At 42.0% G+C, this 23311-nt stretch overlaps 1 protein-coding gene across 8 annotated transcripts; it reads left to right on the top strand.

The window, feature by feature from the left end:
- Positions 1 to 260: 260 nt before the first annotated feature.
- Positions 261 to 23305, top strand: STKLD1 (serine/threonine kinase like domain containing 1). Of its 8 annotated transcripts, none has more exons than XM_044992306.1 (20): positions 261 to 391; positions 2334 to 2432; positions 2964 to 3008; positions 5166 to 5240; positions 5860 to 5964; positions 7398 to 7468; positions 8299 to 8414; positions 9040 to 9158; positions 9277 to 9437; positions 10099 to 10229; positions 10979 to 11062; positions 13403 to 13519; positions 15446 to 15586; positions 16459 to 16587; positions 18147 to 18275; positions 19593 to 19721; positions 20209 to 20349; positions 21347 to 21426; positions 22712 to 22760; positions 22859 to 23297. In XM_044992306.1, exons 2-19 carry the CDS (start codon positions 2370 to 2372, stop codon positions 22757 to 22759), a joined length of 1884 nt encoding a protein of 627 aa, XP_044848241.1. In that variant the 5' UTR covers positions 261 to 391; positions 2334 to 2369; the 3' UTR covers position 22760; positions 22859 to 23297. The 8 variants fall into 8 exon arrangements, with proteins under 8 accessions (XP_044848241.1, XP_044848240.1, XP_044848239.1 ...); XM_044992305.1 differs by lacking the exon at positions 261 to 391 and adding an exon at positions 1131 to 1190; XM_044992304.1 differs by lacking the exon at positions 261 to 391 and adding an exon at positions 1176 to 1281.
- Positions 23306 to 23311: the final 6 nt, after the last annotated feature.

The raw sequence follows: 23311 nt of genomic DNA on the forward strand, positions 1-23311 counted from the left end.
CTCTTCACCTTTCCCCAGGTGATTCTTTTCATCTAATTGTTTTGCAGGGCCGGCTCCAGAGCCCAGCGGGGCAAGCACGCGCCTGGGGCGGCCCTTTCCCGTTTTGACATCTACCCTGAAGGTAATGTTATTTAAAAGGGCATTCTCAAGATAATTTCCATCATTTAAACAATCTCTCCCCTCCCATGTTGTTTATAAATATTTTTTGAGGCTTGCAAAACCTTTTTCCCTTTACCAAAATATTTTCCTCTATCCTGTAGGTGCAGTAATAGTGGGTTTTTTTTTTTATTTGATGAGGAAAAATTCTCCAGAACAAACAGGATGAGTTGAGCACACACAACAAATAAGCACAAGCACAGAAACTTGTATAATGCTCTGAACATGTAATCAAGTAAGTTCTCTAAAGTAAATTGTCATAAGCTGTTTTGGTTATGGAGTGACTGTGGCACACACAAGTGCACACTTGAATAGAGCTCAAATGGATGTGAAGAGAGCAGTGCAAATAAGCAGACAGAGCACCCTGCTCCTTGAAAAGTTATAGTCCTTTGATATTCTTTGCGAGAGCTTATTCTGTTCAAATGAAAATTCTCCCTTCAGCAGTATCAGTCTGCAATGTATGAAGGAGACCAGTAAAAGGACCAAGGTCTTGATCCTGTAAAGGCTTATGCACATGCTTGACTATAGATATTGTGAGTAATCCTACTGAAGTAACTTGGACTACTCGCTGCACACATACAATGGAGCATGTGCAAAAGTCTGTGTAGCATCAGGGCCACAGTGGCACAAAAATTCTTCTTCCTTGTCCCTGGATCTATTTTGCATTTGTTAACACTTTTAATGATAGCTGGAATCATAGTAACAGCCTGGGCAATGGATAAGGTATTCATTGCATCATGATGCATTTCTTAAAACATGCAGATTTATATAATTGATACATTATGGAGAGGATTAAATGGGATTTTTGGCTGCCCAAGGAATAGCATGACTGAGCAATCTAGCAGCTATTCAGTGGGAGTAATATTACTATCAATGGAAAGCAGAGGTGTTGCTGCACCTCTTGGCTTGAACTGGTTTCCATCATATATAGAGGGTTTACACGTTGGTTCAATGGCTCTCAGCACACCCGACCCCCCAATTAAGAGGAAAGGAAAGTACATGACTCCAGCAATCTTCAACCACAAAAGCCCCAGGCAAGTATGACTGAAGGGCCCGATCCTTCAAACACTTATGCGCATGAATAACTTTACTGAGCTGAAGCGTGACTAGGAGCAATATTGGCAGGTGATGCCCTGGGGCGGAGGGGGGGGGGCACGGGGCCGTGGCATGGGGAGAAGGGGCCGAAAGCGAAGGGGCCCCAGGGAAAGGGGGAGCGAGGAGCAGGGCCCGGGGCCCCACCGGGAGGCCGCGTGCGGGCTGGCGGAGGAGGAGGGAGGCCCCGCAGCGCCGTTTCTGGCTCCCGGGGCAGCGGGAGCGGGCGGCAGCCATCCCGGCCCGGCCCCGCCGCCATGGAGCGATACACGGTGAGGAGCGGCGGCTGCCCCGCCCCTGAGCGCGCAGGGGGCCGGTCTCGGGGGTGCCCGTCGTGTCCCAGAGAAGGGGGAACTGGGGGTGCCTGTTGCCCAGGGGGAGGGGTGCGGGGGGTGCCTGTTGCTCACGGGGCTGGGGGTGCCCGTTATGTCCCAGGGGAGGGGAGCTGTAGGGTGCCCGCTGCCCCCAGGGGGAGGGGAGCTTGGGGTGCCCGTGGCCCCCAGAGAAGAGGGAACTGGGGGGTGCCCATTGCCCAGGGGGAGGGATGCGGGGGGTGCCCGTTGTCTCCCAGGGCAGGAGGAACTGGGGGGTGCCTGTTGCCCAGGGGGAGAGGTGTGGGGGGTGCCTGTTGTCTCCCAGAGCAGGGGGAGCTGGGGGTGCCCGTTGCCCAGGGGGAGGGGTGCGGGGGTGCCTGTTGTCTCCCAGGGCAGGGGGAGGGGTGCTGGGGGTGCCCGTTGCCCAGGGGGAGGGGTGCGGGGGTGCCTGTTGTCTCCCAGGGGCAGGGGTGCGGGGGTGCCCGTTGCCCCCGAGGAGGGGGAGCTGGGGGGTGCCTGTTGCCCAGGGGGAGAGGTGTGGGGGTGCTGTTGTCTCCCAGGGCAGGGGTGCGGGGGTGCCTGTTGCCCAGGAGCAGGGGTGCGGGGGTGCCTGTTGTCTCCCAGGGCAGGGGGTGCTGGGGGTGCCCGTTGCCCCCGAGGAGGGGGTGCTGGGGGTGCCTGTTGCCCAGGGGGAGCTGGGAGCTGCAGGCTCTGAGGTGTTTTTGTGCCCAGGTTCCCCCATGTTTATCAATGCCTGTTCCCCCCACGTAGGTGCTGGAGCAGCTGGAGCCCGGGGCCCTGGGCACAATGCTGGTGGTGGAGTTAAAAACAGAGAGAGGAGAAGCTGGGAGGAAATATGTGCTGAAGCAGGTGAGAACTAGGTTGCCATGACACCGAGATGCAGCTCCCTAGGCCCATTTGCCTGAGAGTAACGTAGCCCAGCATACCAACCGTCACAGGCACTGGGTCTGGGTTGGCTTATACTTTGAATTATGACACTGTTTTGAAGTGCAGTTGCATTCAGATCAATTACCGGAGCATAAAGGTTGAAGGTGGAAAAGACTTATTGGGTCCTTCCTAGTCCATTCTTCCCTAAGTCACTGTCACTCTCATGGCAGGGGAAGGATAAAGCTGATCAACTGCAGCTTTTTATTGCTGCTGGACCCAGCCAGCAATCAATTTCTGTTATTCTTGCCAGGAAGATTCAAGCACCCAACGGTAGATGTTAGGGTTGCAGTGTGTAGTTACTGATGATCTATACAAATTGGGTGCAAATCTCATTCTCCTGGTGGGGTTACTTATGTGATGCTTAGTGTCATAAAGCTTGGCCACCTCTGTATTACATTCTCATCCATGTCTTTTATTATATTGTTATCTTTGCCTTTTGTTTGTTTGGTACAGGTTGAATGCATTGATGAACAACAAGCAAATGATGCCCTGAAGGAGGTAGCAGTGCAGTCTTTTTTTACTAGTCTAATTCAGAAGGAGCAGGGCCTTATCTTAAACAGGGTCTTATCTTAAAAAAATCCTTTATCAGCAATAATTTGAAAATATAAATAGCCCTACCTGATTTGGGCCTTGACTACCCATAAACTGTCTTGTCCTCCCTCCTCGTGGGGTCTGAAAGCCTGGGCTCCAGCCCGAGCCTGAATCTACATAACAACTTTATAGTCCAGCAGCCCAAGCCCCAGGAGTCTCAGTCAGCTGACACAGGCCAGCCATGGGTATTTGATTGTAGTGCAGACATTCCCTAAAACTCCAGCAACTCGGTTCAGCCTATGAATTCTTATTAACAATCCTTAGACTTGAATGTTTGGGTTCGAGTGGCCAGCTATTCTCAATGGATGGCCCTCACTTCAGAGCCTGTGTTTGTTTACCTTTAGGGCACAGTGCAAAGCCCATCTCTTTGTTTGCTCATTAGCCAGAAGGATGGAGAGCTGTCTGTTCATAGTCCTGTTTATTACTAATGACTCAATTTCTACATAGTATATGTTATTTTAATGTTGTGTGGATGTTTGTGCCCATGGATCTAGAAATTTCTTGATGGGAATGTCTTCACTGGCCTTTCCCTTCTATGGTACCTGCGTTGTGCATACCTCCTTCAGAATTTAATAAATAAGACATAATAATAAGTCAGCAATATTGCTAATATCATACTTATTGTTCCAACAGAACACAGATATTCACAACAGAATGGTCTAGTGTAGGGGTCAGCAACCTTTCAGAAGTGCTGTGCCAAGTCTTCATTTATTCACTCCAATTTAAGGTTTCGCATGCCAGCAATACATTTTAACGTTGTTAGAAGGTCTCTTTCTATAAGTCTATAATATATAACTAAACTGTTGTTGCATGTAAAGTAAATAAGGTTTTTAAAATGTTTAAGAAGCTTCATTTAAAACTAAATTAAAATGCAGAGCCCCCCAGACCAGTGGCCAGGATCTGGCCAGTGTGAGTGCCACTGAAAATCAGCTCGTGTGCCGCCTTTGGCATGCATGCCATAGGTTGTCTACCCCTGGTCTAGTGTCACGGCTGGTGTTCATTGTACCTAGCACCTGCTGTTCACAATGAGTGAGAACGTTTAAAACCAATTAATATTTAGTTGTGATCAGAAAGTAATTAAAATTGCCTATTCTACTCAATATACCAGCCCCCTGTGTGTATTCAGAATTAGATCTGCTGACTTTACCGACCAAAGTTTGAGCCAAATTGTCTGCTGATGTAGTTCTATTAAAGTAAATGAAGTTATACTAGCTGGGAATTTGGCCCTTTGCTTTTACTTCTTTTTACTCCAGTTAGCTCTGTAGTGCCATGAGCACAGCTTTGGGAAAGTGAGCTGAATTCTGTTCCAGCTCACACATCAACAACAGAATTTTTAAGTAAGTTCCAACTGCAGGATCTTTACCTTGAGACTTTACCTCATGGCCAGGTTTAGAGAGATGGACACTTTGTGCATTTTAATTACACCTGCAATTCACAGTTGACTCAGGGTTACTGCAGATGATGGGTGTACCAGAAATAACCCAGCTTGACTTTCAAATTCCAGGATGAGTTTGTAAGGCTGGCTGTTAGGAAACAATCTTTTTACTTGTGAACTGATCTCTTGTGAGATGACAAATATTGAACCCCAATATGCTATTTGTACAGATTTCAGAGTAGCAGCCATGTTAGTCTGTATCCGCAAAAAGAACAGGAGTACTTGTGGCACCTTAGAGACTAATAAATTTATGTCAGCATAAGCTTATGCATCCGAAGAAGTGATCTGTAGCCCATGAAAGCGTATGCTGACATAAATTTGTTAGTCTCTAAGGTGCCAGAAGTACTCCTGTTCTTTATTTGTACAGAGTTATATTTAGAGTAGCGCTTCACTCAAGTACTGTATTTCACTTTTCTTGACATGCCTTCGATTGCAAATGTGAAATAGAACTGAAAAAGAACTGGACCTGGCTACTCTGACAGGGAGGTGGCATGACTGACAGTTAGATATCTGCCCTTTGTGTTCTGTGTTTTGAAGACATTTTCTTAATCCAGGAGAAAGAAGCCTGTGGATTGTTGTAGCTCACTCAGAGTAAACTCTTTGGGTTTCATTTGCTGTCTTTCCAACAGGCAATGGATCTGCTGAAACTTCAGCATTCAAACATCTGCATTTACAAAGAATTGTTTATCACCTGGGATAATAAGGTGAGAATGAAAACAGCCTGTTAGAGTGGAGGCACAAACTGGCATGTCAAAGTTTCTGTAGCTAGGTAAGGGGACACTTATGGTTTCTGGGCCTGTGATTGAGCCTCCTTCTGTGAAGGCAACTGAGTTACACTACCATTGGGGCAGCACAACATGGCTGTGTTGCATCCCTGTATCTGTGTATCTGAATGCAGTGTCTTCTCCTTTTGCTTCCATATGCAACAGATACACAATTTTTAAGCTGCTGTGGTTCCTTGCATGTCTGAATAAAGCACCTTAAAAATTGGCCCATAAAGAAGCCAGAAGGCCAGAGCTATTTCTTTGTGGACACAGCCTTCCACGGTACTTGGGCCTAAATCCCATTGAATTCAGTAGAATTTATGTTTGAGTGGAACTGCTCATATGGTTTCAAAGGTACTTGTTGCTGTTAGAAGCAGATGTTTTATGTTTAAGTAGACAAAAGTAAATATTGACTCTTTTGTGGGAGACAAATAATCCCATCACATACTTCCATGGTGTGCACCAAATCTGTTTGCAAGGTCCAACTGCTGTATCTTTGTTGCTGCATATGTCATTACCTGCAAGTGACTAAATAATGTTGATCTAATCTCTGTTGCAGATTTCATCTCTATTTCTTTGTCTGGTGATGCAGCACTCAAGCCAAGGAGACCTTTCATCTCTGATCAAGGCAAAAAGGAAGAAGCGAGAGAAAGTAGAAGAAATGGTAACAAATTACAGAAAAAGCATTTTATTGAAATGCAAAGTAATCTCACTGCCTTTAACTTTTTTTTCACCACCTTCTGTCCTTTCCCAGCTGCTCCCCAGAGACATCAAAGTATAGTATTTATTGCTTAAAGCAGGAGACCAGGACTTAAAACTTCTGAATTTTCTTCCCAGCTCTGCCACTTGAGTCATTGTACAATCACAATAATAAAACTTAGCATTTATGTAATTTTCTACTCCTGGGCAACTCAACCTTTCCGTGCTTTAGTTTTCTCTTCTGAAAAATGAAGATAATAATAGCTCCTAAGTCACAGGGATGATGTGCAGGTTAATTGATCTGCAGAAAATGAAAGGAGTACAGTAACTTCTCGCTTAACGTTGTAGTTATGTTCCTGAAAAATGCGACTTGAAGCGAAACAATGTTAAGCAAATCCAATTTCCCCATAAGAATTAATGTAAATGGTGGGGGTTAGGTATCCGTTTTAAACAAACAATTTAATACTGTTCACAGCTATGATGATTGTGAAGCTTGGTTGAGGTGGTGAAGTTAGAAGGTGGAAGAGGGAGGGATATTTCCCAGGGAATGCCTTGCTGCTGAATGGTGAACTAGCACTTGGCTGAGCCCTCAAGGGTTAACACATTGTTAATGTAGCCTCTCACACAAGGCAGCACGAACACGAGGGAGGGGAGACAGTATAGTAGACAGAGACAGACACACACCTTGTGTGTGTAGGAGAGAGAGAGAGAGATGTACACTGCCCCTTTAAGTAAGCCGACCCACTCTTAAGTGCATTGTCTTTTTAAGTGGATCAGGAAGTTGACAGCAGCTGCTGCCCCAAGCTCTCTCTGTCTCTCTCACTCCGTGTCCCCTTCCTGCTCTATATGGAGAAGGGGTAAGCGGGGTGCAGGAGCGGGAGGAGGGGGACACCCTGACATTAGTCCCCCCACACACAGCAAGCAGGAGTCTCTGGGGGCAGCTCCAAGGCAGAGGGCAGGAGAAGCACATGGAAGTGTGGGGAGGGACAGCTGACCTGCCCGGCAGTTGATAGCCTGCTGGGCGGCTGCAGCACAGGGAACTTAGGGGAGCGGGGAGCTGATAGGGGGGCTGCCGGTCCTCCCTGGTTACAAGCTCCCACCAGCTAGCTACAACGGGCTGCTGTTCCTGCAAGCAGTGGACAAAGCAGGTGGCTGCCAAACAAACAGTAGAAGGGAACACTGCACAACTTTAAACAAGCATGTTCCCTAATTGATCAGCAACATCACAATGAAACAACGTTAACCAGGACAACTTTAAGTGAGGAGTTACTGTATAGTATTCCCACTTGGACTGGAGCCTGTATCAAACTAAGAAGCCTTCTTGTGATTAGACATGTCTTATTTCACCGTGAAGTTATTCTTCGTGTACTACATTTTCATGTCTATTTCTGTCCATAGGTGCTTCAGAAGTTCCTGGGGCAGATGGTGGATGCTTTGTTTTATATACACAAACAAAATGTTTTTCACAGGTAAATAGAAATTCCAGCCTCTTTGCCTGCTAGACCTTTGCCTCTTTGCAGCTGAACTATCACTTCAGCACAACTATTCACTTGAGAAGCAAGACATTGTACATTTTGGTGGCATGGTGAGGAGTTTCAGAGATAAAATGGAGTGTCCAAATGAGTTTATAGCAGAGATAGATGATTAGTAGATTTACTGTATGAGTGTTAATCAGTGCTCTTCTCCTTCCCCCCACCATTTTTTCCCCTTCCGTGGTGTTTGACTTTAGACACGGTTGTCTGAGTGTGAATTTATTGATTAAAGCAGGGGAGTGGATGTTATACTCCTGGATTCTGTTTCTGCATCTGATTGTTGTGACTCTAGGCAAGTCATTTAACTCATATGTTCTCCCCAGATTTATCCATCCACAAAATGAGTATAACTTAACTCTTGAATGTTTGCAAAGTGTTCACGATCCTGTAGTTAATGAAATGCTGGAATATTGACTCTTCATTCACATTCATATTACAGTCTATAATCCTGCATAAACCTTGGCAAATGAGCTGTGCCTTTCATAAACTAAAAGAGTGAACAAACTTAACAGGTATAAGAGAGGAAAAAGGACTAGTGTCATGCTCAATGTTCGGATAAGTTGAGGCTTCCAGTGTCAATTTTTAAAGTTTTTTGCCTTATTCACAGTAAAAAAGGAAAATAAATGTATTTTATTTCTTATAATTTGTAACTTAAAAACAAAGCCCAGCTTTTTTATGTAAAAGGTCTCAGAGATAAGAAGCCTGTAGCTATACATCATTATGCTCCGATTTAACATGTTGATAAAAACCATTTCTGTGTGTTGCAGAAACCTCAAACCGTCTAACATCCTTTTAACTGATGAAGTATCCTTCATGCTTTGCGATTTCAGTGTAGAAACTCTTATGACTGATGAAATGAAATGGAAGATAAGAGTGGAAGAAGGTAGCTATTTAATATTCTAGTATTCTGTTTGTTTTTTTTAAAAAGAGATTCAACTGTGTTTTTTAACAGTTTAATTCTATAACAAAATAAAGACGGAAAACACCCTTTTTTGCCTAGTATCAGAGGGGTAGCCATGTTTTTTGCCTGTTACATTTTATTTCTTCTAAGCAGCGAGCAAGATCATTGTAAAAGATCAAGAATTAAATAAATTGATTGTGATATGAAAACTTTCACACTTACATAATTGGTCTGAATCTTGCTCAGCAGTGATAAAAAATGTTACCATCTAATGGCAGTTTTGTGGTATTAAAATGAGTTTGTAAAAATAGATCTTTTAATATTTTGGGAGTCATGAGATGGCTCTAAGCTAAACTGGATTTGTAAGACTATTTGCAGTAATGTATAGGAAGTTAGATCTTGGAGAATTGTTTGTCATTAATTGTAGTGCGGTTCTTCTTAGAATCTTCTATGGGGTATCACCAGTAAAAATTTAACTCAATGTAGAATCTTTCTGACTGAATTGTACTTTGATGTGAAACTGCTATCTACAGGTCATACCCATGCAAGCAAAGCAACACATTACACAGTATCAAAACCATTACTGAGCTGACATTTATTTCAACAGATCCTGACTCTAAATCCTGGATGTCCCCTGAAGCACTCTGCTTTTCCTTTAGTGAGAAGTCTGACATCTGGTCTTTAGGATGTATTCTACTAGACATGATGACCTGCTTCTTTCTGAATGTATGTACTATTGAGAGTACCACGAACATTTCACTGGGAATGTAATGTTTTTAAAAAACCCCAAAGAGATCCACAAAGTGAATACATACAGAGTCTACCAATATTCTGCTCTTTACAGGTGAAAGAGACAAATTCATTACTGCAGGATATTAGAAAGGACACCAGTAGTCTTGAGAGAGTTCTGACGATAATGCAGAAAGGGAATAAAGATACTCTGCCTTTGTCTCAAATTTTACTTATGATGCTACAGATTCAGCCCAGTATGAGACCCTCAGCAAAGTGAGTTCTGGACACTGTCTCTTGCTCTATTCTGTTTTTTGCTTTTCCCCACCCATCTCCTGTAAGAGGGAGTGTTCTTCAGTCTTTAGATTAGGGGACTGAGAGCCAGGGTTTCTAGGTTCTATCCCTGTCTCTGCAACTGACTCGCTGTGCTACCTTGCTGTAAGAAAGTCACTTCACCTATCAGTGCCTTGGTTTCCCCATCTTTGAAATGAGTGTACACTGACCAGAGATTCTCTGGTCAGAAAGGATAGTTGGTTTTGTTGGAGAATTATGTTATAAAATGAAGTTATAGACACTCTTTTGGAGGCTGGGCTGTAGTCTGTATACAGTTTACATTCTCAGAAAATGTCTGCATTGACTAAGGTTTTATTTTTATATAAGAATCTCAAAGCTCTTTACAAACATTAATTAATTAAGCCTCAGAGAACATAATGAGATTGGTTAGTGTTATGTCCACTTTCCAGGTAGGTAAAATGAAGCACAAGGGTTAACTGACTTGCCCACAGTCACAAAATCAGTGAAAGAGTCAAGATCAGAATTTAGGAGTCCTGACAACCAGAACCCTATTTTACCCACTAATTAACACTTCCACTTCCAACAAAACACACCAAAATCAATAGGAAAACTTTGCTGACTTTCTTTCTCTCTCCTTCTCCAGGGATCTGGTTGATATTCCATATGTTATGGAATGTTTGACTCTTGCTGGTTCCTCTTTATCAAAACAGGAAAAAACCTTGCCTTCAGCAATTTTAGATGTGCTCCTTGAAGGAGGAATTGGAAGTGTTTTAGGTAATCAGGAAAATAAGTAGACTTTGAGATACTGACATTAGTTTTCTATTGAAATGCCATGTGTGTTCCATTTAGGATGTATTATATTACAGAAATGAATGAATGTATGGCTACCCATTGTACCTGAAATGAAATACATCACTGTTTTGGACAAGAATCTCTGTGTCACCAGTCTTATAACTTCACAAGAGTAGTAGCTCTTATCTAATGTTCTGTCTGAAAAGGGTGAGAGAGTGTTATTAAAAGAATTTTTGTCAGACTGTTCTGAAATTCCTGGGAGCTCCCTACTCTGATTGCATTCTAGTTTACGGCAGTTAAACCTATTAAGATATTACGTTAGAATGCATTATTGGCTAAAGAGAAAAAGCTGCTCCTTTAAATAATTTTGTTTACTTATATATCTTTACATTTTATTATTAACATAATTTCATATTGGAGTGTTTTTAAAGAACATAAATTATACTTAACTCTCAAATAATTTTATGAGATAGCAACATTACAAGGTTTGTGGTGGCTCCTAAATATCAACACACCCACTATTTTGAGTGAGTTTTGCAATTTTAAACTGTTTGATGCTTTCTTTCCGTTTTCTGTTGTTTTTTTTTTAACTGAGTCTCAAGCTGAATTTATTTCAATTACGTGAATTCACAGGCTGGGCACAGAATAGAGAAACAATAAAATTATGAATATATCCTGTAAATATTTGTGTAAAATGACAGAAGAAACTTCTGATGTCTTGTTTTATGCAGAATTTATGCAGACTTACTGGGACATAGAGCAGGCTCAAGCAAAAGCCATAAAGCGCCTTGCCAGCTTACTGGGAGAAGAAAATGGTATGGGTCAATATTTCAGCATTTTGTTTTACTATGTTCTTGCTCACTGTTTTTACTCTGAAAATAGTGGGAAAATATATTGCATAATAGTACATTAGCCTGATAGAAAACTGGGTTCAAATTCTGCTGTTGGCTACAAGTGAAAATGAGTTTGATTGGTCCCAACCTGTTTTCCACTTGTGCACATCTATCTATCTCTGTTTGGGAAAAGCTTGGACTGAAATAGCAGAGATATTGTTGGACAGAATTACAATGCACTGGCAGAGCTGCATTTGTGGAGCAGGACCAAAGATGCTGTACGTCAGGGCTGGTGTGTGTTGTCAGAGACCTGTGGGGTCCCAGGACTGTAATAACAGAGAGTGATGCAGGTTGGAATTTTAGTGCTTTGGCAGAGCTGTGTGTTGGAAAGTTACATAGCTTCTCCCTTCATTATGCCTAGCTCTCTGCAGTGCTATTAGACTAATGCTTTTATGAGCTCTAAATTCACTCTGTTAAACAAATTCCACTAATAGTACTCTTATTTCAAACTATTATCACTTTTCATACGGGCATTGACCTTTTGATATTAAACATAGAGATGTTTATGATCTGGGTAGATATTAAAGTATAATGATTTAAAGCTCTAGGACTGTAAGCAATAAGGGGAAAGAACATGGTGATTTCCTGTCATCTACCAATATCTGTGAAGCATTTCAACTGAAAAGTGGCTTTTCCCATTGAAATAATGTGACACTGTGATAAATAACAGTTTGAATAGGCATGAATAGACCCTTGCTAGCAGTGATATAAGTGGGATTTGTTACAGCTGATATTTTAAATGTCTGAGCAGGGCTGTCCCTAGGGGGATGCGGGGCCCAGGACATCGATGCTGAGTTTCTAATCTGCCAGGGGGTGCTCCCTCTCCCCCCCCCCAGCTCCACCCAGGCCCTGCCCCCACTCCACTCCTTCCCCCAAGGCCCTGCCCTGCCTCTTCCCTTCCCACCCCGCTACTCCTCGCTCGCCCGCCCGCCGCTCGCCTCCTCACCCCGCTCACCCGTCCACCTCACCTCCCCGCCCGCCTCCTAACGAAGCGCAGGCCCAAAGTGTGGGCCTGGGGCAATCGCCCCAATTTGTTGTACCCAGGGGATGGCTCTGTCTCTGAGAATGGTTAGAATGGGTTCCAAGAGGACATCTAAGTTCCCTTGGACAAGTGTGTCGCTCCCTTTTGGACTAGCTAACCCTGCCCAAAGACTTGCTAGGACTGAGAAACCTAGTGAAGTAATCTCCCCCCGAGTCTGAAAAGCATAATTTCTCTGCACTACCACACCAGAATTCTAGCCCATGTCACTTAGAACAGTGGCTCTCAACCTTTCCAGACTACTGCACCCCTTTCAAAAATCTGATTTGTCTTATGTACCCCCAAGTTTCACCTCACTTAAAAACTACTTGCTTACACAATCAGGCATAAAAATACAAAAGTGTCACAACACACTGTTACTGAAACAGTGCTTACTTTCTCATTTTTACATATAATTATAAAATAAATAAATTGGAATAAAAATATTGTACTTACATTTCAGTGTATAGAACAGGGGTCCCCAACGCGGTGCCCGCGGGCGCCATGGTGCCCACTGGGGCATTTAAATGCGCCCGCGTCCTGGCCGGTGGTGGAGCATCTGCCGAAATGCCGCCGAATTTCTGCGGCATTTTGGCGGCAACGCCACCGACAAGTGACGTCATCGAGAGGCGTCGCTGCCGAAACGCCGCAGAAATTCGGCGGCATTTCGGCGGATGCTCCACTGCTGCCACGGTCCTTCGTCTGGCGCCCGCCAGATGAAAAGGTTGGGGATCACTGGTATAGAATATAGAGCAGTATAAACAAGTCATTGTCTGTATGGAATTTTAGTTTGTACTGACGTCACTAGTGCTTTTTATGTAGCCTGTTGTAAAACGAGGCAAATATCTAGATGAGTTGATGTAGCCCTTGGAAGACCTCTCTGATGAGAACCACTGACTTAGCATGTAGCCAACCAAGAGCTGCAATACTACTTCCTAGGAGGAAGATGGCTACAACTAACTTGAACAAAATGGAAGATTGTGGCTGCTTTTGTCTTTAACGCAGAGGAGGTGCCCACGAGACTACTGGTATCAGTGTGTAATGCTCCATCTTGATATGCACAGCTTTTCTTTCAGATCAAGGACCTTGTTTAACCATCTCTGCCTTACCATGTCATGCACGGGGACCCAAACCTGTCCTAAAGCTAGGAATTCCATGTTGTATTGAAGGTGGGAGGCATATAAACCAGCTAAGTTGTTCACAGTGTTATTAAATGTTGACTCTAACAATTCTTTTCTTTATAGCCTTAATGTATTTGCTAGAACTTCTGGATCCTGTCACTTGTGCAATGAAGACTCATATAGATTCTCTAGAGCTACAATTAGATGGCTGCAGATTACTGCTTGACATTATTGGCCAAGGTACAGTAATGAGGTTCCATACTAAACACTGAGTAACTTGTTACATGTCGTAAACAAGATTTGAAATGGATTTGGTGAGAATTAATATTCATACTAAGATATTAAGGAGTAAATTTATAGTTACATGGGGATTTAGCCAGCTTTAATGGGAGTCCAGATTCTCTAGGGTTGGTGGTTTGATTTAAATCAGAGTGATAGAAATCAGCAAGCAAGAAACCTTGATTCAATTTTGTTTTGCATTTGTATTTTTTAGTAGTTTTCCTAAAGGAAGGATGATTCTCATTAGCTGGTATCATTAAAACATGGTTATTTGCAACTAAATACAGCCTTTATATTAAATTTGGTATTTCCATTTGCTCACCAGGAGGATACGCTATATCTATACATATTTATTTAAACAGACATTGATTCAGAATCTTAATTTTTATTTTTTTATGATAGAAAATAATGAATGATACATTTCCCATTTATTAGATTATTTTTGTTTATTCATGATGTGTGTCAAGCTGCATTTGGATGAAAATTAGAATGCAGTTAAAATGAACAAAACCAACATTTTAAATTAGTTTTTTACTAGTTAAATAAAACTACCTTAACTGTGCTGCATATGTAAGAAAAAAAATGTTTCTCAAAACATGTTTTGCATTTAAAACTAACTGGTTTACTAAGCAGAGGAAGAATTAGCTGTAGCTAGTGAATTGATGGAGTGTTTTTGATCACCGTGCACCAGATTTTGAAATCTCTGGGAATTAGGCACTTAACCAGTTTATGCACTTTTTGAAATCCCACTAGGTGCCTATCTGTACTTCTGTGTGCCTAAATGCCTTTGAAAATCTGGTCCTATGTCCTTCAAGTTTTTAGAATTAGTAGATCTCATCCTCTCCCATCTGTTGGAAGAGGAAATGAGATTTCTTGCTTTTTCATCTCCCAGTTGGTCTCAACTTTGAATGAACTAGTTCAAATGCAGAAAATATTCCTTTGGCACCTGCTAGGTAAACTGAAACCAACAGTAAATTAAGGCAAAAGTTTTTCTGCACAACTGAAATTAGAAATTCTTCCATTTGGAAGAATGTAAATACCAGAATTTGCTCCATTGTAAAGACTGCAAATAATAGAGACTCTTAATGCACTACATGACATTGTAACATATTTATAAAGCTTGTGTTGACCTCAAAAGTTAAAGGCCCTCCCCCAGTTCTGTATATAATTAAAAAAGCAGCACCCCTTAAACTTGTTAAAATTTGAGGCCTCATTGATGCAGCAAATTACTTTTTATTTATTTTAATAAATGTTGACTTTTAAAGAACGAAAGCTTTTGTAAATTTTTTCCCCAAGACCTGCATGCAGATTTTTACTAAAGTTTATAAACAAGTGATGTGGTTCAGTGCTATGGTTAAATTCTCAGAATATGCTTGCAAAGCATGCTACTGAATGGGCAAAATGGGTGATTGCTTATGTGCAGAGTTTGAAATTTGTTAATGATCAGTTTTCAATTGTGCTTTCTGCATATGATTTAGGGGGACATTTTTGATAATATAGCCCTGGTAGCTAGCAAAATTTCTGTGTAAGATGCAATATGATTAACTCTAGGAGAAACCCATAGGTTTAAAGTTGCCTGTGAATAAGAACAAATGTCCTGTGCAAAAATAATGTAAACAACTAGACTGTACCTCCTTTTCATTCTTCTTTTACCTGTTCTAATTTTTGTGACATAATTTCCCAAAGGAACATATGAAAATTGCAGAAAATGAGACAAAAAGAGCAGTTTGATTTCAGGAAGAGAGGAGAAAATATAACCGTATAGTCTATGTTAAGTCAACAAATGATGCTTGCTTCATGGTATACATATGCTGAGAGCAGAAAAATCAGACTTCAGTGAAAGCTGCTGAAGCATCCTCATGCTGTTCCATGTTTTGCTTTTGATAGCGCTACAACAGAATGTGGCTGTGGAGATGCTAGTTGGTGAGGAAGGAATCAATTCTCTGTTAAAGACAATGAGAACATATTCTGAAAATGAAGAACTGCTCTCAATGATCTGCACTTTACTAATGATGATGTCAGCCAGTGGTGGGTCCTTTCATATGGACATGTTCTTGTTGTTTATCCATCTTTATTTGTTGGATTAGATACATAATGGAGAACTCTGCGATTTAGCATAGATATGTTGCTGTACATGGGTTATTTTTCCATCTCAAAAGCATTAGTCAGCCAGTTCTAGTTGCAAGACAGCTGGGAGCATAAGGTACTATATTTGGACTAAGTGGTTTGAGACTGGATGTATTAAAGAGGTGGTGTGTTCAGTCTTGGTTGGCTAACAAGTGATTCTTACTAATTTACACAGATGGTAACACTGGGGAAAGCTAGGGCATGAAACCTGGGTTCCATTGCTGGCTCTGCCTCAGGGCATGTCTACACTACAACTCTAAGTTGACCTGTGTTAGGTTGACTTTCAGCTGTGGCCATAAGTGCTGACTCCATGGGTGCTCCGCTTATCACCCACCAGCAGCAAACTCCCCCTCCCCTGAGCAAAAGGCAGCTATCTAAGATTCTTGGCACTTTTGACCTAAATTACCTAAGTTATTGTTCAAAATGAATTCTTAAGTCTGGAGTTGACTAGGTTGGTTGGATTGCTAGACTGACTTGAATGGCAGTGATTGGTGCCCTCTCAGTAACTCTCTTTTTGTTTCTTCCATGAAGCTCAAAACTATAATGGGAGGAGATGGCCAAACTGAGAAGGTTCTGAAAAGGCCAGTCACCACTAGTATAGTTTGTGTGCATGTGGTTCTCATTAAGAATCCAGTACATTTCTTTTGCTCATTTTCATATTGCCCTTGATCATATTATGTTATTCCCTTGTTTCATGACTCCTTTTGATTTAAATTAGTTGTGTAGTGGTGGCAGTGGCAATATAATTATATGTCCTTTTCTGTGCTTATTAGAAATGGCTGCAGAAGCACTGAGGAAAGCTGGAGTCATCACAGATGTTCTGTCAATTATAAGCAATTTTCCTCAGAACAGACAGATCTGCCTTTCTTGCTCTGGTATTCTTTGGAGCTTGGCTGTGAATGGTAAGTAGAACACAGCAGATACTGTGCCTAGCTGGATTCAGAGATTCTTGTAGCTCGGGGATGAAACGTTTTACTGACTTCTCCCAACTTTGGGTACAGTGGGGTGTTGGAGAAAAGAATGTGGTTGAGAGCTTTGATTGAGTAGCATTAGAAGATCCATCATTGAGTGAGCTTATGGGGCAACACAGACTAAAGATCAGTGTGAACGTCTCAATATCCCTAGTGGTGGTAGGGACCCATTTGTAAATTTTACGATGCATACTGTTTATAAACATTCAGAAATGAAAAGTGGGTTATGTGGCTGCAGGTTCCATCACATAATGTGATGTGTTGTGATAAGAAGAGGAAATGAAGTGTAATCAGCATATTGGATTGATTTTAGAAACAAGCCTAGCAAATGGAGGTGAATTAGATGATACATTGGTAGAGACGGGGAATTGTCTTTGAAATAAGTAGCTTTTTTTAATAACCCCTCAATACACCCTAGCTTTCCCAGGAAGAGATTGTTGTAAAAAACCTCCAGCCATGCATTTCTATCCTACAGTCCTGTCATATCTCACAGTTGAAACAAGATCAGGCTAACTGTTGACTAGAAACCTCCAAGGAACACCAGCAGGTGGCATTCCTTCTACTGAGTCAGTGCTGAACCATTGCATTACGCTGCTGCTGGGAGATCCCCTTTTGCACCAGACCTAAATCTGAGGCCCTGACCCCGGGCCAGGGGCGGCTCTAGGAATTGCGCCGCCCCAAGCAGGGCGGCATGCTGCGGGGAGCGCTCTGGCGGTTGCCGGTCCCGCGGCTCCGGTGGACCTCTCGCAGGCATGCCTGCCGCCCTCCCACGGCACGCCGCCTCAATTACTGAAATTTCTGAAAGAGCAGCGATGTGTTGTTCTCATTGTCAAGGTCAAAAAACCAAAACAAAAATGTGCGGAATTGTATTCTGCATGTGTGATTTCCCACTCCAGGTTCAACTTGGTATTTTTCTCTGTGGGATTTGTTAAGTATCATGCCTGATTGCTATGTTCTGCCCACAGATGGATGCATTTTAGGTTTGGGTGAAGCAATTCCTGTATATAGTCTGCATGTTAGATTAAGCTTGCAAAGCTTTTGCAGATGAAAACAGCTGGAATAATGCAAGATTACACCTCTACCTCGATATAACGCTGTCCTTACGACCCAAAAAATCTTCCTGCGTTATAGGTGAAACCATATTATATTGAACTTGCTTTGATCCACCAGAGTGCGCAGCCCCGCCCCCCTGGAGCACTGCTTTGCCACGTTATATCCAAATTCGTGTTATATTGGGTGGCGTTATATCAAGGTAACGGTGTATTTTACTAATGTAAAGAAGAGTTGATGGAAGGAATCTAGAGCATGATCAAATAAATCAAATATATAACTAATCAATAGTGAGTTTTTATACAAAAAACATAACTTCTTCTGATACCTTTGTGCAGTAAGATGTTGTTTGCATGCAGTTTAATCTGCTCACTGTGTTAATGTTTGAGTTAACAAACTCTGCTTGATATATTGGCATTTGGATTTACTTCCTAATTCAGAAAGTAACATGGGGCAAGCATCACTAAAAAATGCTGTCCAGATTATCACTGGAGTCCTCCAAGAACACCGTGAGAATGGAGAGGTGGTTGAGTCGGCTTGCTCTGCCCTCTGGGTTCTGACACTTCAGGGTGAGTTTTCATGCTTGCTGTGCTTCATGCACAGCAGGGGTTAGTCTGACAAAATCACACACAGCAGTTATTTAAGTAGTAATTAAAATGAACGTTGAAGTAAATCCTCTATAAGTTACCTTGGTGCAATACAACCTGCTGTACCTTAGCTGGCTTTATACCTATACTTTAGCCGGCAACGTAGTTACCCTCCTAACTGAACCAGCACCCCCTAGTTCAGGGTTTCTCAAACGGGTCGCTGCTTGTGCAGGGAAAGCCCCTGGCGGGCCGGGCTGGTGTGTTTACCTGCCCCGTCCTCAGGTCCGGCCGATCGCGGCTCCCACTGGCCACGGTTTGCTGCTCCGGGCCAATGGGGGCTGCTGAAGCGGCGGCCAGTAAGTCCCTCGGCCCTTGCCGCTTCCAGCAGCTCCCATTGGCCCGGAGCAGTGATCCACAGCCAGTGGGAGCCGCAATTGGCCGGACCTGCGGACGGGGCAGGTAAACACACCGGCCTGGCACGCCAGGGGCTTTCCCTACACAAGCAGCGACCCCTGTTTGAGAAACCCTGCCCTAGTTCGTCTCTTTCTGACAACCTCAGATAAAGTTTAATTTTGTAATAACTCTTAGCTATCAGATACTACAGTGATGAGCACGGTTTAAAAACCTATGTAGAATAGATTGTCACCTCTTAGTTGTCTTCTCTCACAACTAAAGAATCCCAGGTTTGTTACTCTCTGTTCCTATGTAAAACCGCCAGTACAGTATTAGTGCTGTGGAGAGTATTACAAAGAAAGGTGTTTAACATGAATGTCATCAGTGTCTTGGGAAGAACATGACAAGTTAAAAATAAAAGTATTATCTATATATCGCTATGCATGTACATTAAAAGGAACATCTTTGTAGTATGAGTCCTGTACTAATGCTTCTTCGAAATCACTTTATAGATGAAAACATCCTTGCAGCATTTTCATGTCACCCTTTCTCCATTTTCATCTCCACCATTCAATCCCCTTATTATGGCCACCAGCCTTCTAGCCACTGCATTCTTTCCTCCCCAGCTCCTATGAGTAGAGGGTGTTGTTTTTGCATCATTCCTACCCTCTGCTGATCTGGAGAATCAGAGGCTGGAACCAGGATTTGAACCTGGAGCTTCACCTAGCAGGTGGCTCATAACTGTCTCTGAGCCCATGGACCAATTCACGATGATCAGCTATTTGATTAGTCTGTAGTATAGTAAAATAGGCCTAACAGGGCTTACTTTTTAGTTTTGGTGCATGGTAAAGGAATCCTTGCAGAAGCTGAAAGCACTGATGGGTATTTCACTGGCTATTTTTGCAGGCTGCTTAACTGAAAACCAGTATGAACCAACAACTCTGCTTTTGTTGGATGCTCTCAGGATGAATCCAGAAAGGCCAGTGCTGGTGAAGAATACCTGCTTGGCATTGGCAAGCCTCCTAAGGATATCTGGTAACAAGCCAGAAAGGTGTTTTTAACAATGGCAAGTGGGCATCAGAGGCAAACAACACTGTAAAGACTGAAGGTTCCCAGTGGGGTTGGGAGGGGCATCTGCCCTCCTGGATCAGTCTTCTCCTTCTACCCGTAGGAGAAAAACATTCAAACAAGAAAACTGTATTAGCCCCTCCTGCCCAAGAACAGAAGCATAAATGTCAGAGGGAACTGGTGGATCAGCAGAGGGAGAGGGACCCTATTGTAAACTCTGTGTTTTAAATGCTTCCTTGTGATGACGTTCTAGTGTGTAAAAAGGATACAGCTCAAGGAGCGGTTAATGAAAAATGAACAAAGGGTATCTGGGACATAAAGAGAAGTTTTTTGTCATGCAAGAAAGTGTCAGCTGCTTACACAATCCTACACATTATCTGAAGGTGCTTCCGAATAGTTTTCCAAGGTAGGCAATCTGCCACTGCCTAGTAGCACTTGTGTCTCTCTTTTTCAGAGTTATCGGCTTTCAGACTTATAGTAACAGATACAAAGGGCAGTGGAATAAGCCTGATCAAAGATTCCTACCACTTTCACTGTGATGATCCAGAAGTGGTGGAGAACATCTGTATTCTGATTAATGAGATGGTTCAGTACGGTAAGGTCTTGTTGTTCTTTCTCGTCTTTGGCCAGTCCTTTTTGTTCAGGCAGTGCATAAAATAACAGCAACCAAGAATAATTCTACACTGTCAATGAGCACAGTGACTGGAAATTACTGCTTGCAGTCCCCAGCCAGACTACCATACTGTACAGTAAGCTATAGTTCACCTTCTGTGCTATGAAATCTGATATGTTTTCAGATTCAGGTTAGGAGCTATTGCATATCTGGGGTTGCTTCTCCCCAGATTGTTCACCATGGAAGTGTAAATAGTGAAGCAGGAAAGGCAATATGTTGCAGTTTGAATAAGAACATCTAGATAAGCATAGAGTCTTGCTTGTCTTATGAAAGACAGGAGAAAGGAAGGAAACAAAACTTCAGGTGTGGCCCACCTCAGAAATAATGCACTGGCTCATTTTTATCCCACAAGTTAATAACATCTGACTCTTCCATTTAAACTGCTCTTGCCTACTAATACTGCTTTCTGTCCGCACATTTTTAACTAGACAGTAAGCTCTTCAGGGCAGAGACACAGTCTCATGATGTGGTTAAACAGCACCCAATGCAATGGGGCCCCAATCTTTGTTGTAGCCTGTGCGCTCTACTGCAGTACAAGTAATTAATACACAGAGGCAGAGCTCCAGGCCTCTCGGTTCCTGTGCTTGCATATCAATTGCATAACATGGATGCTCATTAGCATCTTATGGATGCTGAAGGAATCTTTCAATTGTCCCTTACTTGATTTACTTTAATTTCCATCTAACCTGATCCCACTTTTCCTCTTGGCAGTAATACTTTAATCATGCACCTGAGGTTACAATAAACCTTATGTTTGTTTCAAACGTCTTTATGATATTCTTGTTTCCTAATATAAGGGCCTTTCCCTCCCCCTCGTCCCTTTGGCCATTGTCAGGTGAGAGCTATGGAAGGTGAAGTATTATTCCAAACATTGTTTATTACAGTAACTAAGCTAGATTCCCCTGTTCCGTTTCATCAGATGACATAGTGCTAGAGATGATCTCCCAGAATATGAAGGAGCTGCTGACTGAAATGAAAGTCAAGTTTACATCCAGTCTGGTAGGCGGAAGTCACTGTGGTAACAAAGAGCACACTCAGTCTATTCGTACAAATGGTTTTATTTCTTGGCTGTGGATTGCACAAACATCAATCCTCTGGAGTTGTTTGTGGCATCCATCTTACCCAGAGGAAGACAGGAACTTGTGGGGGTAGGGGCTTAGCGTGGATTCAGTGTGCAGGGTACTCTGGAGGCATGGGGACTCAGAATATTTCTAAGGGTACTAAAAACATAAGCAGGTGGAGCATGTTGAAGATACTCTTAAATCAATTAAATGTAAGTTTGACACTATTCCTGCTTCATCCAGCATTAGCCTGCATGTATTTTTTATTACATTTTTCGTACCAGAAATACAGGTTAAAGTATATAGGAACAAGACAACTATATTACAAAGCAGAGAGGGATTTACTGATCTATTAAATAACCCTAAAAAGCCCAAGCCACTTAATTGGGTGGGTTTGCTGTCCTGGGGAATTACTTTATGTTAAATTAATCAAACAGCAAAATAATTCCCACCTTTGTTTTTCTAACACTAGAGCGACCTACACTCTTAAACCACCAAGTTATTAACATAGAGTAGTTTGCCATCAAGCATGTAGCAGTTATTTAAAAAAACAAACCACCAAAACCGATAGTCAGAGCCTCCACCCTTACTCTTGTCTTAGTCATGAATTTAATATGCTCACAGTTCTCTTCCTCCAGAATGTTTGCCTCATAGGCCATAGCACAAAGTCACTACTTTCCACAATGTTTCTCTAGCTATCATTACCATTCCCATTAAAAAAGCCAAAACACATTCCACATGTGAAATACACTGAAAAAATAACAATTATTTTATTACAAAACCTAAGAGAGGACCTTCCCTCTCCCATTTTTCTCTTCCTCTAATCAAGGCTTTTTACAAGCTAGATATTGCTCAGTGTACTTAAACATTATGTAACATTACAACTATTCCTAAATATTTAGAGCAGATTCCTGATGACCTTTCAGCATTTTTTTTATTTTTAGACAGATTATGTAAATTTTATAGTTTTAGGAGCCAATCCTGTAGTACAAAGGAATTATGGGTGAGAGTAAAGTGTCCGAATTAGGCCACCCGTTTGCTAAAAATATTGAAATAAGTTAGAGACCCAAAAATGCAAATGAGATATACCGTCTGAACTCCTATAAAAGGACATATATTAAATACAGAATAGATTTTTGTACCATAGTTATTAATTGTATCTTTACACTGTAAAGTAAAAACCAGGTTAAACTTGTATTTAAGATTTCTCACTTTCTCCCCAGGAGATAATTACCCTTGTGGATTCAGCACTTTTGAAACTGCAGAAGTAAGGTAAAAGCTGTTTTATATATACAAGGCTTGAAGTCTTCTGATTCAGGTAGAAATGATTGATTCCTTCAGAAATATTTTAAAAAGATTTTTCTCCCCAGAAGGAGATACTGCCTGTATTATATAGACATCATCTGCTTGAACATATTCCATTGTATTCTTTACAACGGACCACTTTGACTACTGACTATTGAGAGTCTGACAGCAGTGTTATTTTCGGAACCTGTCTTACTTTGTGGATTTTTAAACTATATTTAATGTATACTATACTTTCCTAAAAGATTAATAAAAATCATACTAAGGTCTACAGTTATGTGAGCTTTATGTATTTAGTGAGCTTTTGGTCCATGGATTATTTATTTTCAGGATTAGCTCTACCTCAGCAGTTTGTGAACAGACATATGATTCCTTGTAATGGACTGTTCACAGCTATTAGTTTATTATGCATTTACTATGCATGACTGATTCAAGGATAATACAGTTGGCAAGAGAAGAAAGCCATCATACAACGTCATAGGAATCTAGTCACCATTTGAATCTGGTAAACGCTGCAC

The sequence above is a fragment of the Mauremys mutica genome, chromosome 18, assembly GCF_020497125.1.
Source record: "Mauremys mutica isolate MM-2020 ecotype Southern chromosome 18, ASM2049712v1, whole genome shotgun sequence".
NCBI lineage: Eukaryota > Metazoa > Chordata > Testudines > Geoemydidae > Mauremys > Mauremys mutica.

Bases quoted from the DNA above. Each gene is read 5' to 3' on its own strand.
- STKLD1 (XM_044992302.1), top strand. The intron at 3,009-5,165 runs GTAGCAGTGCAG...TCTTTCCAACAG, and splicing joins CAAATGATGCCCTGAAGGAG to GCAATGGATCTGCTGAAACT. The intron at 5,241-5,859 runs GTGAGAATGAAA...TCTCTGTTGCAG, and splicing joins TTATCACCTGGGATAATAAG to ATTTCATCTCTATTTCTTTG.